Genomic DNA, 16,994 nt, shown 5'->3' with positions numbered 1-16,994 from the left:
CTCCAGAGGCCCCGCCGGCTCTCCAGGTCCCCCCCGGAGCCCCCTGCAGCCCTCGGGCCGCCTTACCGAGGCTCTGCCCCACCGGGGTGCTGAACGGGTTCCCCAGCAGAAACTCCATCTTGGGATGACAACAAACAGCGGCCGGGCGACCCCCCTTCCCCCACCACGCCCTGACTGGCACCCGCCTACACCAACCACAGCTTCCTCTGCCAGGCTTGGCCCGCCTCCTTACATTCGACTGGGCGATGGCTGGAGGCCCTGTAGAGTCATAGGTTAAAGAGTATGTCCATCACTGTCAAGCGAAGGACCCGCCTCCGCCGTAGTCCCGGCTATTTCCACGCCCTCCGGTTGATGGACAGCAGGGACACCGCTACTGGCATTCTCCATTGGGCAACGGCCAAACCATTCTCTAATACTATTGGACAAGAGAAACATCACTCATGCAAGCCTCCTCCGACCCCGAGGGCACGGTGCCGGCGCTGATTGGTTGACACGGATTTCTCGCGCTCTGATTAGCAGCTAGCCTTCCCACCCACTCCCTGACCATTGGCGGCTGAGCCTATCACGTGTCCACCCTTAGTAACGCACTTGGGCTTCCTTGTCAACCGGGCCCGGTACCGGGGCTGAGGCGCAGGCGGAGGCCGACCCGGGTACCGGGGGCGCGGATCGGGCCTGGAGCCTTGGGGCCTTGTTGGGTGAGAGGCCTGAGGGGCCGGGATCTGGTCCTGGATGGATCTCGGGATGAAGGGGGCAGCCCACCTGGGTCAGAGCCACCCTGACAGGCAGAGTCGGGGTCCCCATCCCGGGCGTTGCGGGACTGGTGGTGTCGGGAACGTGGGCTGCTTTTCAGGCCTGGGCTCCGGCTGGCTTTGAGCAGCAGCATCTTGTCTGCTCGCACTGAGACCCACTGGGTGCAGGGAGGTGGGATTAGCTTTCTGGAATCAACATTGACTGGAGAGACAATAGACAAACACAAGGAAAGTGGAAAGTCTGGCAGGTCAAGGATGTGTAAACGCAAAACCTGCGACTCCTTGGTCTGTACTGAGCACAAATAGAGAGGTTTGGTTTGTAATTTAAAAGCCATGATGATGAGGGAACTCTCTAAACCCAGGCATTTATCCTTCCTGTCCTCCTATGGAAAATATCAGCAGAACGTCTTCCATAATTATAGACATCTTATGCCAGCAAAAGTTTGACCATTCAAGTCCTTTGTACTGAGTCATTAACCCCGCACAGTTCTAAAATGACACATAGGCAACATTAGGGGTGTTTAAATGACAAAGCCGGGACAGAAAGTTTTGACTGACAGAATTGTGTTTCCCAAAGCAAAGGTGTTTGTGTGCAGTACCATGTAGTGTCTGGACTAGACAGCCTTTGCTATGGATCTGCATTAAGCGCCTTCTTCCAAAAATCGGTTATTGTTTATTAATCTTCCTCCTTCCTCAAATCTGTTTTCACTTTTATTATGTTTGTGTTTAAAATGTAGTAAACTGCCACTGTTAATTTCCCTATGCTATAAATGCATGTCTCTTCCTCTCTCATTATAGGCAGGTTAGTATAAACTTACCTTTCAAAACTAGATTAAATGGCACACAGAGCTTCAAATATGCCCTCTTCATGAAGCTGCTGACTGCCATGTGATGGACCATTGCTGTTCACAGGTGCGGCACAAGGCCTCTTTCCCGCTCTGTTTATCTGGCCAAATTCTGGCATTTTTAATGGAAAACACCCAACATAGCGTGGAGTTTGTGTGTGATCATGCCTGGCTATTTTAGAGTGCTGGGGCTGTAAAGCTATGCTTAGAGTTGAATCCGTGACTTCAGGATAAAAGTAAAATCTGACTTTGATACCAGTTGTGAGGATTAGGTCTTCTTAATGCTCCACTGTGCTCTGATTTCCTCGGAATTCTCATGCCTATTCAATGAATGTTGGAAACAGTAGCCAGGCAGTGATTTTATTTATTTTCCTTTTCTGTCCTTTAAGGCTGATACCATCTGAAAATGAGTCAGTTGTACAATAGCACTGAGCCAAACATTATGGATGATGAAATGGTTCAAAAAGCCGTTGAAAAGCAGCATCCAGAGGTCATAGGAAAGCTTGCCAAAAGGGAAGGTATTAACTTTGAGGATGTGACGGAGCTACAGCTTAGTTGTAGAAGTGAGTACTGGAATATATGCTCTTTTTTCTTCTTCTTTTGTTAGAGGGTAATAGAATTAAGCACAAAGTGGCTAACAATCAGGATTAGCTTGGATCTGTTATGTGAACAGTAACAACTGGACTTACATTTTTAGTCGTACCTGCATGAAGTAGTTTCATTAGAGAGAGCTGGGTGCTTTTGCTGATGGGTAACTTTAAAGCTGCTGAACTTTATTGTCGCTGCTATTCCTATTTAACATTTATATTGTGGTGACACCTACAGGCCACAGGCCTGTTGGGGCCCTTCTGTACGTGGACAAATGAAACCCTGGGCTGTCTCCGCCGTCGCTGGTGATTATGTGAGAGCTGTTTGGTAGATAATGGTGATTACAGACCAATTCTGTGGCTTCCTCCGGTCATCCATAGCATTATCACAGCTTGCCTCTTGCTGTCAAACCGGTCATAAACTTGCAGTCACAAAATGAAAAGCAAGAACACTCGGCTCAATATTTGAGAATCGGGGGGGAGGGTGTATGTAATTTCACGGGCAAAAATCTGTTTTGGATTATTCATTGCGTGCTCCAACAAAGTATTGCCTGGGGGGGCTATGTAATTTCACGGGCAAGAATCTGTTTTGGATTATTCGTTGCGTGCTCCAACAAAGTATTGCATGTGTTAGTTGAGTTCCTTAGAACAGGTTCCCTGTTACCTGATCCTGCGGGTATCTCTGCAAACACAAAATACAGAATGGGGTGAGTATTGTGCGCCTGCAGTTCCTTGCTTTACTCTGCACTCACTAAACAACGATAGCAGGAGAGCAGTGAGCAAAATCCTCTGGGAAGCCATTATGAGGGGGGGCAAGAGAAATGGGAGTGAGAATGTTGTGTATTTTCTGTCACCTTGGTCCTAATGTGTTGCTGTAGTACCTAACGACCTGCCCTTGCAACACTGTTTCTGGAGAAAGCTAAATGCAGGGATATTGATTACTTCTAAACTGCAGCTTTCACAGAAAGAGCAGACCCCAGCTTGCTCTCCTGTGATGAGAATCCCAGGAGCAGGAGAGTGATTTACAAAAGCAGTAGCTGGCCACCCATAGCCTGCAAATGCGGACAAAAGCAGAGTCTCATCCCAAACCTCCCTTTTGGAGCTGGAAAGGAAAATGAAGGTCAAGGCCTCCTAGTAGTGGATTCATAAAGCCACTCTCGACTGCAGGGCTGTAGTCAGCATCCCCTCAGCGACTCGTTGGCATCGCTGACGAGCAGTGTGCGCTGGTGCAGGACACGGAGGTTAACTAGGCTGTTTCACTGAAATCTCACCCAGCCAGTGGACCTCTCAGCTCTCTAGGGCACTCATCACATGCTATCGTAACCTGCTGAAAATCATTTTGGAGGTAGGGCTGGACATCTTTTTCTTGTGCAAGATAGCGTGTCTGCTAAACTGAAAGCTGTCTCACATGAAAGCTGATTTTCTTTGATTTCTTTTTCCTGTGGCTGTAGATATCCTGCAGATTGATAACCTGTGGCAGTTTGAGAATCTGACTAAACTGCAGCTGGACAACAACATCATTGAGAAGATAGAAGCTCTGGAGAGTCTGGTTCACCTTGTGTGGCTGGGTAAGCTACAGGCGTGTGAGGTTGGGTTCCTTCACAAAGCAGAGCCATCTGCGATAAGGCCAGGATGTTGCATTCCTTCTCAAACACGACTGGTAGGGGCTTTCCCAGGAAAGGCTATCAGCTGTCTGTGCGTTTCCTCATTTCACTGTCTAGTGTCAAAATGCCTGAGTATCAGAGCTGCAAAACAATCCTTCAAATGTTTAAAAACTGGGTTTAATGTATTTGGTGTGGCAGGGACAGGAAGCAGAGATTTCAAGGTTGTTTCCAGGGTTTGTACTTCTATTTGGAGGTGACTTTCAGAGATATTTATGGAAACACCACTGTGATTTAGAATCATAGAATCACAGACCGGTTTGGGTGGGAAGGGACCTTAAAGCCCACCCAGTCCCACCCCCTGCCATGGGCAGGGACACCTTCCACTAGACCAGGTTGCTCCAAGCCTCATCCAGCCTGGCCTTGGACACTCCCAGGGATGGGGCATCTACAGCTTCTCTGGGCAACCTGTCCCAGTGCCTCCCCACCCTCTGCGGGAAGAATTCCTTCCTGATGTCCCCTCTCCATCTCCCTATTTCCATTTAAACCCATTCCCCCTGGTCTTGTCCCTCCCTGCCCTTGGGAAAAGTCCCCCCCAGCTTTCTTGTAGCCCCCCCAGGCACTGGAATGTGCTATAAGCTCTCCACAGAGCCTTCCCTTCTCCAGGATGGAAACCTCAACTCTCTCAGCCTGTCTCCATGGCAGATGGACTCCAACCCTTGGAGCATCTCCGTGGCCTCCTCTGGACTCACAGCAACAGGTCCGTGTCCTTCTGATGTTGGGGGCCCCAGACCTGGATGCAGAACTTCGGGTGGGGTCTCACCAGAGCTAAATAGGTGAGGAGAATCCCCTTCCTCAACCTGCTGGCCACGCTTCTCCAGATACAGCCTGTATTCTGTTTTCAAAGCTAATGCAGGCATCTCAGAGCACTGTCTTCACCCCAGTATGCTTAAGGGCTTGTCAGCATTGTTGTCCCAGGAAGTACCCAGCCTTTTAGTCTTACACAACTACTTTCAACTGAAGTACCAGGATGCTGATATCACGCAGTGGTGCAGGTTTTGATGCTGGGCAGATTGGTGAGCTTGCTGCTACAGATTCATAGCTTAGAGCATTCTCTGGGAACTGCAGCTACATCGCTGGCTGGCAGTGCAAATATATCCTCATGGAAAATAGCACCCAGGGCTTCGGTTCATAAGCACATCCTGAAAGGTCTGAGTTCTTCCGCCCAGTTGTCTGCACCGTTCTGCTGCAGAGATGACTGATGCCCTTGTGAATCAACAGCTGATCAGCCCGACGTAAGCAGAGTGTTTTGAAGCACGCTCAGGGGTTTCGTTTGCCCAAAGGCTGCAGCGCTTCAGCAGCTGCTGCCTGAATGTCTTAGCTGTCCAGGGCTGGGGCGATGCAGACAGCTGGTAACCTCATCAACTGCCTTTGGGCTCCTGAGTCGCTCGTTACGCAAACAGTGCCCTTAGTCATGATGAATGTAGGTGTTAGGGTAGGTGTTTTGGCAGGATAAGAGGAAATATCAATGAGTGAAACAGAGCGTAGGCCTTTGCATACCTCCATTGACAGCAGGCAAACATGAGCACGCGACTGGCATATGCTGGTCCTAGGAGAATGACCGCCACGGCGGACACTGGTGTGGCAGGCAAGAGTCTGCAAGAAACAAGGCAGGGAGTGTCAGATTTGTCACAGAAATACACACACACACACCCTGCCCCGCCCCTTGTAGGGCATTTTCTTACCTCTTTTCTTGTATTTCGGGTTTCCCCATAAGGTTGAAATCACTTTCAGGCTTTGTATGTGGGCTCTGTATGGCATGTCTTCAGCTGTGCCTCTCGTTTAAGTTGCATGAACATTTGCAAGGCGGAGATACGTACATCACTTCCCGAGCCAGGGAATGAGGATTCAGTGCTGAGCCTTTCCTGTGGGACACTGAACACTGTACATAAACTCCTAAATCAAGAACCAGTCTAAATGCAAGATCTGAATCAGGGCATTCTGCTCAAAACAATTTAACTTCTGCTTGTAAAACTTTTGATTTCTACACTCTTCCCCAGACTTGTCCTTCAACAATATTGAAATAATTGAAGGCCTGGATACCCTTGTCAAACTGCAGGACCTCAGCCTCTGCAATAACAGAATATCTAAAATTGAGCACATGGACACGTTGCGAGAGCTGCAGATTTTCTCCATTGGGAAGAATAACCTGACTGCTCTGGAAGACGTGAGTCTTGCTCCCTGTCTTTGCAAATGCTCCCACTCAAAGGATCAGATATTCTAAAACTGACATTTGCCACTGTGTCCAAGTCCCTCCTTAGAGTCGAAAATTCTCCTTAGGATTTCACTGCCTCTGTAGCCTAAGTTACAGTTTTGGTAAGCTGCCCCAGTGTTAAGTGCTTACTAGAGCTATTTCTCCTTTAGATTATTGACCATAGGGGCCCGTGGTTACTGCCCGTGGTTACTGCTATCACCAGCTATGGCCAAATTCCTCTTGCTTCCCATGAAAGCTAGAAAAGGAATGAGGAGCTACATATGAGAAAAGGAGGGAGTGGAAACTAGGATTTATTTGGGGTTCTTTCAAGGGCAGTTTACCAATCTAAGACCTGGATTTGTCCAGCCACCCACCTTCTCTCTGCACCCATCATTTATATATTCACAACGTGAATTTATGTATTTCCTTTCCTGAAAGCATTAGAAATGTAGAGTTTAATGTGGCCTGTGCTTGGCAGCAGAGCAGGATACCTATCGCAATGTAATTGTAGTAACAGCAAGGAATTTTCAAGGCTGTGTGTTTACTCTCTTTCCCTTCGGCACAGGTGATCTATCTCAGGAGGTTTAAAAACTTACGCACGCTGAACCTCACGGGAAACCCTCTCTGCAACGATGAGCAGTACCCGCTGTTTGTTGTTGCTCATCTTCCAGCCCTGGTGTACTTGGACTTCAAGCTGGTGACTGACGCCACGGTAAGTATTGCTGCATTCCCAGCTCGAATCAGGCAACGGCATCTTACAGAGCGGTTGCTTTGTTGGCATGCCAGCAATATTCTAGCATTCAGGGCAGGTTCCCTGCAGAAATTAGGCTTAGAGAAACACGACGTGTTTATTCTGCCTCCACCTAACAGCTGTGAACCTGTAGGCCAAATTCTATCAAATCTGACAGAGAGGTAGAGGTGTCAGAGGCATGATGTCTTCACAGATCTTGTGAAAATCGGCAGCTGTGTGTGGGAGAGGGGCCTGGGTGATGTTGCCACAGGAGAGGCTGCAGTGTGAGTGCCAGCCTTCCCAGAGATCAGAAAATCTCGGGGGAGATCAGCCTGGAGACAGGGATCCAGGGGAAAGGAGCCTTGGTGGTCCTGCTGCTCACTGTGCAGTTTCAGTAGTGGACTGAGGAGTATCCGGGCAAGCAGGTGCCAGGGAATGCACTTCCTGCTCTTGATTTCGGAGAACAGGAGAGTGCATCCGCACCAGTAACCCGTGGGACTGTTTTCTAATCCCAGGATTTAAAGGAACAAAGAAGGGTTTGTTTGTTGGGGTTTTTTTTTGGTTGTTTGGGTATTTTTTAGTAACCAAAGAACATGATTAATTGTAAATTTGCTTGGCACAGAGCAGGAGCTGTACTCGGAATATACTCTGCTCTTACCAGAGGACTGCAATGGCTTTCCCGGTCATTGAGTCAAGTCCCTGCTCACAGAGACAGTACATCATAGAATCACATACTTAAATTTGTCAAGCTTCAGTTTCAAAATAATTAGGTTCTTGCCCCTGCTACTACCTTGTTATTCACTCCTCCAAAGAGCCTTCTCCTCCCTCCTACATCTATTAAACTCACTAGCTGATCAAATCAGAGCTCAAATTCTAGAAGTCAAAACAAGGGCCCCTGCTACAAAAGAAAAAAACAACCCTAAAGATGAGGAAATGGGGAGAGAAAAGTTTCCGGGGGCTGAATCAGCTCAGATGCATTGATTGCAGGCAGAGTAATATGCCAGCAAAAAATGGGACGAGGAATGGGTAAGAAACTTCCTAAGTAGTTTAACAAATAACCCACAAAAAATTGGAGGCGCAGATATCATTCAGGTGCAGGTTACAGAGAGATCGAATGCTTATGCCCAGATTTGTTGAGCATTTCTGGATAATCTAATACAAATATTTTCTTTCCTTGTATTTCTCAGCGAGAAGTTGCAGTTTTAAAGTATCAGGATCTTACTGAGCTGTTGGAACGCCAGGAGGCTTGGGCCCTGGCTCAGCTGGAGGAAAAAGAGGCAAAGCAGAAAGAGCTGGAGTACCACAAGGTACGTTGCTGGTTGTATCTTGTCTCAGGAGAAACCAGCAAAACACTTATTGACTTCTCTCTTACCTGCTTGAAGATTTAATGAGAGGTTAACATCAACTGTGCTAAAACTAAGGCTAGGATTAATCTCTGTGATCTCTGAATTTCATCTTTTGAATGAAATCAGGAACTGCTGTGGAATACACAGGACATGGGGGAACATAATTCTTTTGGCTGAACAATGAAACTACAGACACAAACCCTGCGAAGCTAAATAGTAAATCATACCCGAGGATCTTATCAGCCTGACGTGAGATTAAGAAAATTACAGGTCTGAGGGAACTGTTAGCATTTTCATGGTGCAGTGACTTTTTTTTTTTTCTCCTTCACACAAAGTTAATGCTTTTCATTAGTTTTATGGTTAAACTCTTCAGGGCTTTCCGAGATCACTGCAGTCCTGTGTACAGACTGAAAACAAGACCATGCAGAACGGTGCTTTCAGTTGTGGTCTGGCTCTGTATCCCAGACGTCTAGAACATCAAACTGGCTGAAAAGCAGGAGGCGGTTAAGTGACAGGGAGGACACCCGAACCTCTTCCCTCCATTCCTCCCCAAAGTCCACTGACTCCTTATCTGGAAGGTTTAATAGCCTTGCAATAGGTGGTTGTATGGCATAATGTCTTATACAGGATTAAACAGTGTTTTCTATCCTTAGGCTAGAAAGTTCTAGCAGCAAAGCCAGAGGTGAACCAGGATGGTTTTCACTCCCGTTGCAGGCTGCTTTCGTGACCTACTTGTTGTATCTATTGTGTTGGTATCGCTGTGTCCACACCGGTGTTCCTCCGCTGGCCAAGTGCTTATAGGGGAGACACATCCTGAGGACTAGCAGCAGGTTGGCACACTTTATTTTACTTATTCTCTCTCTGATTCTCTTCAAAGGCAGCCTTTGTTGAGTACCTGAATGGATCATTCCTGTTTGACAGTATGTACGCAGAGGATACGGAAGCTGCCAAGCTGGCTTGCCTCCCTGGAGTGGGCGACCTGCTGCAGGCATATCCTTCCCGGGCTTAGAACACCTAGAGCTAAACTGTAATGCTGTGAGCTAAGGAGGTGCATCCACAGGGACTCGTCATCCATTGCTTTTGTCCAGGGCTGAAAGCTACATTGATCTAAGATCTGAGACGGTCTGTGTTCGGTTTTGGAACGGTACCAAAAAAACCCACTGCAAGACCGTGAGACCCCTGACAGCTTCAAGGCTTGATGTCTCGTGAAATATGAGGGCTACAAACAAATGGTTTATATTACTGGCAAGCTGGCCAACCCAGCTGGAAACATCCCATTTGTAAAACCTCTCCTTTCTATCACCAACAGGTCATGAGATTCCGGCGTTTTAAATTCTCCCCGTTGTAATTACCATATTCCTTTTCCTTCACTTGAATCAAACACAATTTTGGTAGCCCTTCTTTCCTGACCCTTCAAGAATCAAGGCTTTGTACTTTCTTTAAGTCTGGAATCCACTTAAAGTTTAAAATGAGCTATAAGATAAATCTCTGTCAGTTAGATTGTAAGAGCGCAGTTGCTAAAATCATATTGAAATTGAAGTGGTAGGAGATAGGAACAGACTAATCAGCGTGATATGAGTCGCATATCTCACAACCTGCCAGAGCTGGCAACGTGAAGTTTTCAGGCCAGCACTTTTTTCTGATCGTTGCTCCTACACGGGAGATCAGAAAGCAGCCACTTTTTTGTCTTTTTTCTTTTCTCATTCAGATTAATCGAGCATTGTCAAGGCCAGTAACTTGACCTTCCGTAAAATTGCATTACACTGTTGGGGAAAAATGCATCACGGCTTAACTACAATAGACTCTAGAAACAATTCCATTGCCAAGATAATAGCAGAAGAAAAATTGACGTTATTTTTGTGATGCTACCAAGGCAGTAGTTTATTCCGCGCTCTGGCTGTAGGCTCCAGAGCTGTATTTATTAACTACGCAGGCACTGTATTCACACTTGTGAAGACAGATAGGGCGGTATGCTTCACCCCGCTGCTGTGCCAGAAAAGACTCAGAGAGGTGTATGTATTTCCTTTTATTCCTCAAGGCCTTTTTCCCCCTTGAGTTGCCACAGCTTTCTCCATGCCCTTAAGGTAGCAAAATCCTGTGCAGAAGATGCGAATGGGTGACCCAGCTCTGCCCCAGATGGGACACTTGGGAGCTGCTCCCAGCAAGAACCAGGGAGTTTACATCACAGTCGCTTGTAACTCCTGGTGCTCGAATTTGCAGATGTAGAAGGAACGCAGGCTGTTGCCTCACTGAACAGGCAAAATACCTTGACTTGTGTCACGTACAGGAAGGAGTTTGTCTCAGTTTGCGAGAACCTGTTTAACTACGGTCTGAAAGAGTATGAAAAACGAGAAGCTGAAGTCTCTGATTTCTACGAAGGCCTTCATGAAGCGTTAACAGCCAACCAACAGGAAGGCAGGAAGATAATCCTAGACTTTGAAGATCGGAACAAAAGGGTAACGTTATACTGTGATACACAGTTTGTCTACATCCTACGCCAGCTTTTAATTTCACTGAGAATGAGGGCAGCTCCGTTAAAACTATGAAAATTGTTCTGGATTGACACTGCTGTAATAGGAATCGGTACTTGATCCCCAGTGGCACAGAGTGGTTGAGGTCGGAAGGGACCTCTGGGGGCATCTGGTCCAAGCCCGGCCACCCATGGCAGGCTGCCCAGGACCATCTCCATGCAGCTTCTGCATATCTCCAAGGATGGAGACTCCACAGCCTCTCCAGGCAACCTCTTCCAGGGCACAGCCACTGATCTGTCTTTACATGTTTCTTACAGTATAAATCTATACCAAGAAAAATTGTTGTGTTAGCTAACTCAGTGTCATTGACTAACGTCACGTTAAAAGCCTTTTAGTACGTTATGTAGGAGAAGAACTTGGGGATGGAAGCTTCAACCCTTTGGGCAAACCACGGCCAGCTAACACTGGAGCCTTTTTCTACACTGGAAATTCAGCATAGGACAAAATGAACACGTCATAACGTGTTATCTTGTTGTCCACAAAGGTCAAGGTCCTTCAAGGTTTTACAGGGAAAAAAGTGGCTAAACATGGTGGGAATTTTTACTTTTTTTTTCCATCCAGAAAAGTTACCGGTCTTTAAGAAAATGGAAAAGCTCAACCTTTCTTTTAGTTTAAATATTTTTGATGAATTTGATTTCAAATATATATAGAGAGATTTATCAGATTTAATGTCACTACCTTTGAGGCCTCCAATAGCTCTTCACTGAAAAATGGGGAAGAAAGGAGATTGCAGGGCATTCAGTTTGTTTTCGAGTAATTTTCTGCTTCAGTTCATTTTGTCAACAACAGCTCAAAGAACTTTAACAAAAAAAAAAGATGTAGTTATTGTAATTTATTTCTAGTCTTTTTAAAGCAGAAACTATCTGTTTTCGTTCTGCTCAGCTACAGCCACCCATTGTGGCTGCCACGGGGGTGGCTTCTAGCTGGATCCCTTTCTGGCCATGTATAATAGATGGATCATTATTTTGTTTCCACAGAAAAAATAAGGGGGAGCTAAAGCCTGGTAACACTGTCAGCTGAGCAGAGCGAGTCCCTGACAACTGACACTGGGCAGAGTCACGAGCGCTGGCTCCCTTTCAAAAGCAGGTCACTTTTATTTAGGTGCCTTGTCACACGTGGGCAGCCTAGCCTGTGCTGAGTCACTCCACACCCAGGTCCTGGAACCTTGCTGACTCATGCCGGCAGACCGAATCCATCGCTTTAGTCGGGACACGGGTTTGCAGCCTGACCTGAAGGCAATATATAAAGATTGATATGCATATTCCATTAACTTGCACTTGAATTACCACTACGTCCTCATTAAAAAAACCAACAAAACCAAACCAAACAAAAAACCCCCCAAAACCTCCATAAAAACCACACAGACAAAAAAAAAAAACCAACAAAACCCCCCCAAAGAAACATGGCTGAGGCCAGATTTTGGGTAACCTGTAAATAGCTCTGCTCTCTGAAGTTGGTTAAGGAGTAAAGAAGCATTAAATGCCCCAAACTTTGACGTTACTGCTCCCAGAGGTGTGGCTCAAATGGCTGGGGAGCTTTCTACATTAACTTGTTCACATCAGAGAAGATACCTTGCTCTCCCCTTCCCCCCTTTTACCACTGTAAAGTTTGGGTCCGTTTTCTGACACGAGTTTTGGCAATGATTTTCATCAGAATTCTCTATTTTACCCTGTTCCATTCCATCTCAGGAAAAGTGGATTAGACATCTTAAAACATGTTGGGTTTTTTTCTCCTATTAACATTTGATTGTTAACTTATTTTGAACATTCTTGAAAATAATACATTGCTCAGCACGAGAGGGTTTTTTTTTGATCCAAGAAATCATAAATCTTGTCTGATACAAAACTGACGTCAATATTCAATTCTGAAGGGCAATAAATCCTTGCTGTAAGAGGAAGGCAGGCAGTGATAGGTATTCCATATTCAGAATACTAAATCCTGACCCTACGGAAGTCAATCAAGATTCTCCTTAACGTGGAGGAGATCAGGATTTAGGCCTCATTTCTTCCTACGAAGTAACTGTTAATCTCTTCTTCACGGCCAGCAATGCCAAGAATCTGATTTTCTAATTTTTTTAACTTGAAACCTGTCAGAAGGGGAACAAAGTTGGAAGCGGAGAAGGGGGAAAGCCTTCCGACTGGAGGATGAGGAAGCGTTTTCTCCGATCCCACCGCATTGCCCCCAGATCGTTAGCGCAGCAGCACACCTCAGCAGTGTTGACTACCCAGTATGTAAATCTGGAGACTTCCTGAATCATCACATTTCATTTCAGCTCATCAGCAGCGGCAACTTTTCTCACATATGTAACAAGTTAATTAAATTGCAATGGAGTGCTGAACACAAACTGTAAGTAATTTATGTATCTCTGTGTTTAGAGGCTGGATGAGATTCGTAATGCCAGTAGTTACGATATTGCTGAGTCTAAACGAGCCGAGTACAGGGAGGACATATTTCAGCTGTCAGACGCACTCATGACCTTGGAAATGGGGATAGCTGACCAGCTGGAGGTAAGGGTTGAGCACATACCTGTGAGACCTCCCATCCCGGGCCTGGGGGGGCGTTTTTCTGTTGCTGCACCCCTGTTTAGTAGCCCGTTGCACAAAGGGGAGCACAGGTCTACCAGTCAGGCTAGTGTTTTTTCTCTTATTCTTTCTCTGCTCAGAGTTGATCTGGGTGAGATCTATCCCAACAGATTTCCGTATCTCGGAGCCAGGCGCAGTATGCCCTTCGCATCTATCCAAGCTGATTTCCTAGACCTTAGAGAAAGGGATGTGAGGTCGTTCAGTCGTTTCATACGTCTGTGTGCAGAAGTCACTGCATAGCACGGGGTATGCGTTTGGGATTCTAGAGGTGTAATTCTTTGAAGCTGATCATTGCTATGTTTTTTAGCTTTCTGCATTTGCTTGCATAATAGCTGCCGGTTTTCTCCCCAGACTTTTCCTCAAAAACTAGGGCAGGGCTGCTAATGTGCATCTTCATTAAAAAAAAAGCAGCAATCTGTTTAACAACAAGCAGGCGGGCAGTGCGGTTGACTTGTGTGAATGTGCCTGTCGAAAAGCGGCAGCTCCGAATGGATTCCTCCCTGCATCAGGGTTTGTGCCTTCTAGTGTTTTCTGAATCGGTCCTGGTGTATCTGCGGTCACGGATGGAATGAGCAGAAACATTCCTCCCTGCACGCCCTTCTGGACCTGCAGGATCTGGGTGGCTGTACTTGAACTGTTGTTTGAAGACACTGAAGTGCAACACTTCACAGATTCTCCATCAGCCTTTTTTGTGAGAGATAATAGGCAGCAGCAATTTTTGTTTCTGAGGACTCAAACAAAAGCTGCAGTGAGCCCAGGCATCGGTTATGCTTCCGACAAGCGGCTCCTCGTGCCTACGAGGAGACTGCAGCATGGCAGGACACGGGAATACAGCTCTCTCCGTGCATTGCTTAGGGTAAAAAAGGATCAGCTGGCTTGCTCCAGACGCTGCGTAACGATGTCATTCAGCTTCCTCCCAATACGCTGATTCTGATTTTCTGTCCCTGAAGGAGGAAAGAAAATCTTGCAGCACTTTCAAAACACTTTAAATGCTTGAGGCAGTTCAGTTTCTGACTGTGCTAATAACAGCAGCGAGTCCAAATTATAATAAATTGTAGTTTCTTCCTAGACTCCCTGACTCCCTTTTATGTTTATGCAAGTTTTCATTGTAACATTTCCTCTCTTTCTCTCTGTTAAGGAACTAATCAAGGATTTTAAAAGAAACGTTGCTGCCATAGCATCAACATTCATTGAAAACGTTAAAGGAATATATCCTTTGGGCAGTACGTTGGCCTGGACCTCCCAGTGATGCACTATACCTCACCCCTAAACCCAGAAAGGAGCCGTCAGGGTAGAATTCAATTGCGTTTTTTTAATCAACAGAAAAGGCCTTTTCCCAACTTTGCAGAAATGGTCATTTAAGGTGCCCAGCTTCTTTCTGTGGAGGCTCTGGAGAGCACAAAAGGATCTCAGTTCCCCTGTGCTGAAGGTGTGTAGGATTCACGCAGCTTTCTCCCCCTTTCTTCCCTGCACAGCCACGTTAGAGCCCAGGGAAGATGTGGTTAGACTGTTTTCTATGTACGTTCTTGCCACAGCAGACAAATACCTGCAATTCTTGCTGAAGTTTCTTTAAATGACCTTAATTTCTGTTTTGTTAATGTCTTCTGTGAAGCAAAGTGAGATGAGGCTACCAAAGTGCTTCACTGACAAGTTACACTGCTTTAAATATATACATATTGGCCTGGTGCAAATAATTGGCATATTTGAAGCTTATGTGCTGAGAGGCCTCCAAGTTTCCTTTGTGAATTTGGGCCCACTCTCAGTTCTGTGGGAGGATGAGACCTGATGTGTGTGAGCTGCAATTAAGAGCAGAAAACGTACATCCTGACATCACAGCAGCTTCTGGCAGCACCAGGCTCTTTCCTGTGGAGGCCTGCTGTGTGGACACTCACTCTCTAATTACACGAGGTCATTGAATCTCTAAAAGTGAGTGGTGTGGTCAGCCTTTTCCTTAACCATCTTCTGTACGATGACCCAGTGCCGGGACCTGGAAAACCATCACCATGAAAAGCTGCTAGAGATCTCCATCACCGCACTGGAGAAATCAGTCAACAATGAGCTTGGCGAGGATTTGCCAGCTGACGTTCGAATGGTAAGAGCACCCCAAAAATGCATCTCTGCTAGGGAGTCAGCAAGGGTAGGGGGCTACAGTGTCTTCTCAGAAGGGACAAGGTTTCCAGGAGGCTCAGGACAGCTAGAGCCATGCCCAAACCTCCTCCCAAGAGGCCCCAGCCACTTGGCCGAACGGCAGAGCTGCCGGCCATCTCTGCTGACTAGGACAGAGGATAACTGCACTGCAGGTTTCCCTGGGTGCTGCCAGAGCGGGCGGCAGCAGCCCAGGAGAGGTGCTGAGCGAGGCTGTCTCCTCGCTCCAGCACAATTCCCTTCTCTGGCTGATTGCCCGGCAGCCCCAACCCGGCAGGCACCAAGGCAGCACCTTTGCTGCACTCGCTGCTGGTTTCGTTCGGATTCTCCCCCAGGAGAATCCAAACGTCGCTCTGACTTTCTTGCACTGGGGCACCCTCCTGCAGTGCTCGTCAGCAACGCCGCTGACCTTTTTGCCTCCGTTACTCCTTCGTTTAGCGGCTAAACAGCTCGAGTTTTGCATTTGCTATGGTTCTGCTCTGTCCAGATTATCCCAGCCCCCATTACTCCAGGTAATGAAGAGCTGACAGACACAAAGCAGACCCCTCGCTCCCTCCCTGGGGGAGCTCCCTGCTTTATGGCCTGTGCAGATGGCTGCAGTTACGCACCGTTGCTGTGCACCCATTTTGCCGTGCTGCCATCCATTTCCACGGAGAAGCAATCTTCATTCGTTCAACAGCTGCACTTGGCCGCAGGAGGAGAGTCATTACGGCTTCGCGAAGCCACCCTCTATTTAGAGCCATGAGGGAAGTCACCACTTCGGTTAAAAACCTCTCCAAAAATGAAGATTTACAGCCAGTGCCACCAGCGCGAGAGATCCTTCCGAGTGCGATTTTCCGCTTCCCGCAGCCACTGGGCCGGGTGTGCTGGAGCATATGCAGCCTTGCCTCCGCACCAGTGCCCGCAGGGGCCTGCCGTGCACAGGGTTGCGGAGCACCCGGCATTTGCTCCCGCAGATGAGGGCAAGGGTGCTGCCTCAGTTTCCCCACCGGTACTAGGGATATACCCTAGCACGGCCCAGACCCATCCTTGTGAAGGGTAAAGCACTGGGGTCATCCAGATGACCAGGGCTTTGTCCTGAAACAGAGGGCTGATTTTCTTCCCCCTGAGCACTGCAGTTACCGTGCTGCTAGTTCCCAGCTCCGCTGCTTTGGCTGCGCGCCCTCTCCCCTCCCCTCATCCAGTCACGTTACCTCCCAGCTTCTCGAGGACAAAACCACCATTGTCAGCGCGGCCCACGCGGCCCATGGCATCCGCCTGCTGAAGATCAATAATCGAGAGCGCGACATCCTCAGCAACACCTACCGCTGGCAGGCCTCTGTCACAGAGGAGGTGAGACCCTCGTGCTTGGGGGGATGGGGCACGGGCAGGTCTGGCCCAAGCGGAGGGGCCGCTGCTAGGGAAGGGGCTCCCTAACCTTTGCCGGTGCCTGTGGTGCTGTAGCAAGGGACCCTGACCCCTGTGGATTCACGGCTTGGTTTCAATCTGTTCAGGCTTCCCAAACAGAGATGGACAGAAACCGTGACCGCGTCAAAGAGATCGTTCAGTACATCGACAGTCTCCAGGAGGAGCTGGAGGATGTAAAGACCCTGGAGCTGACGGAGTAGGTCTGCCCCGGGCTGGG

At 47.6% G+C, this 16,994-nt stretch overlaps 2 protein-coding genes across 2 annotated transcripts in view; one reads left to right on the top strand and one right to left on the bottom strand.

Moving 5' to 3' along the window:
* The window catches only part of TOM1L2 (target of myb1-like 2 (chicken)), a 53,902-nt gene extending 53,776 nt beyond the window's left edge, over nucleotides 1-126 (bottom strand). Inside the window, exon 1 of the mRNA XM_010150099.1 lies at nucleotides 67-126. Within this exon, the coding sequence (XP_010148401.1) occupies nucleotides 67-118 (52 nt within the window). The 5' untranslated portion in view covers nucleotides 119-126. The remainder of the gene's footprint in view (nucleotides 1-66) is intronic.
* A 1,874-nt stretch (nucleotides 127-2,000) lies between these two features.
* LRRC48 (leucine rich repeat containing 48) lies at nucleotides 2,001-16,977 on the top strand. Its single transcript, XM_010150103.1, has 12 exons — nucleotides 2,001-2,157; nucleotides 3,633-3,749; nucleotides 5,843-6,009; nucleotides 6,602-6,748; nucleotides 7,954-8,073; nucleotides 8,990-9,102; nucleotides 10,394-10,568; nucleotides 13,019-13,150; nucleotides 14,364-14,434; nucleotides 15,194-15,317; nucleotides 16,571-16,702; nucleotides 16,864-16,977. Exons 1-12 carry the CDS (start codon nucleotides 2,001-2,003, stop codon nucleotides 16,975-16,977), a joined length of 1,569 nt encoding a protein of 522 aa, XP_010148405.1.
* Nucleotides 16,978-16,994: the final 17 nt, after the last annotated feature.

The sequence above is a fragment of the Eurypyga helias genome, unplaced genomic scaffold (genome assembly GCF_000690775.1).
Source record: "Eurypyga helias isolate BGI_N326 unplaced genomic scaffold, ASM69077v1 scaffold6844, whole genome shotgun sequence".
Classification (NCBI taxonomy): Eukaryota; Metazoa; Chordata; class Aves; order Eurypygiformes; family Eurypygidae; genus Eurypyga; species Eurypyga helias.
This window is presented reverse-complemented; position numbering and strand designations above follow the sequence as displayed.

Excerpts from the sequence above, each read along its gene's own strand:
- LRRC48 (XM_010150103.1), top strand. The coding sequence starts at position 2,001 with ATGAGTCAGTTGTACAATAGCACTGAGCCAAACATTATGGATGATGAA. Across the intron at positions 14,435-15,193 it reads ATTGAAAACGTTAAAGGAAT|GATGACCCAGTGCCGGGACC; the intron begins ATATCCTTTGGG and ends CATCTTCTGTAC. Across the intron at positions 16,703-16,863 it reads AGGCCTCTGTCACAGAGGAG|GCTTCCCAAACAGAGATGGA; the intron begins GTGAGACCCTCG and ends CAATCTGTTCAG.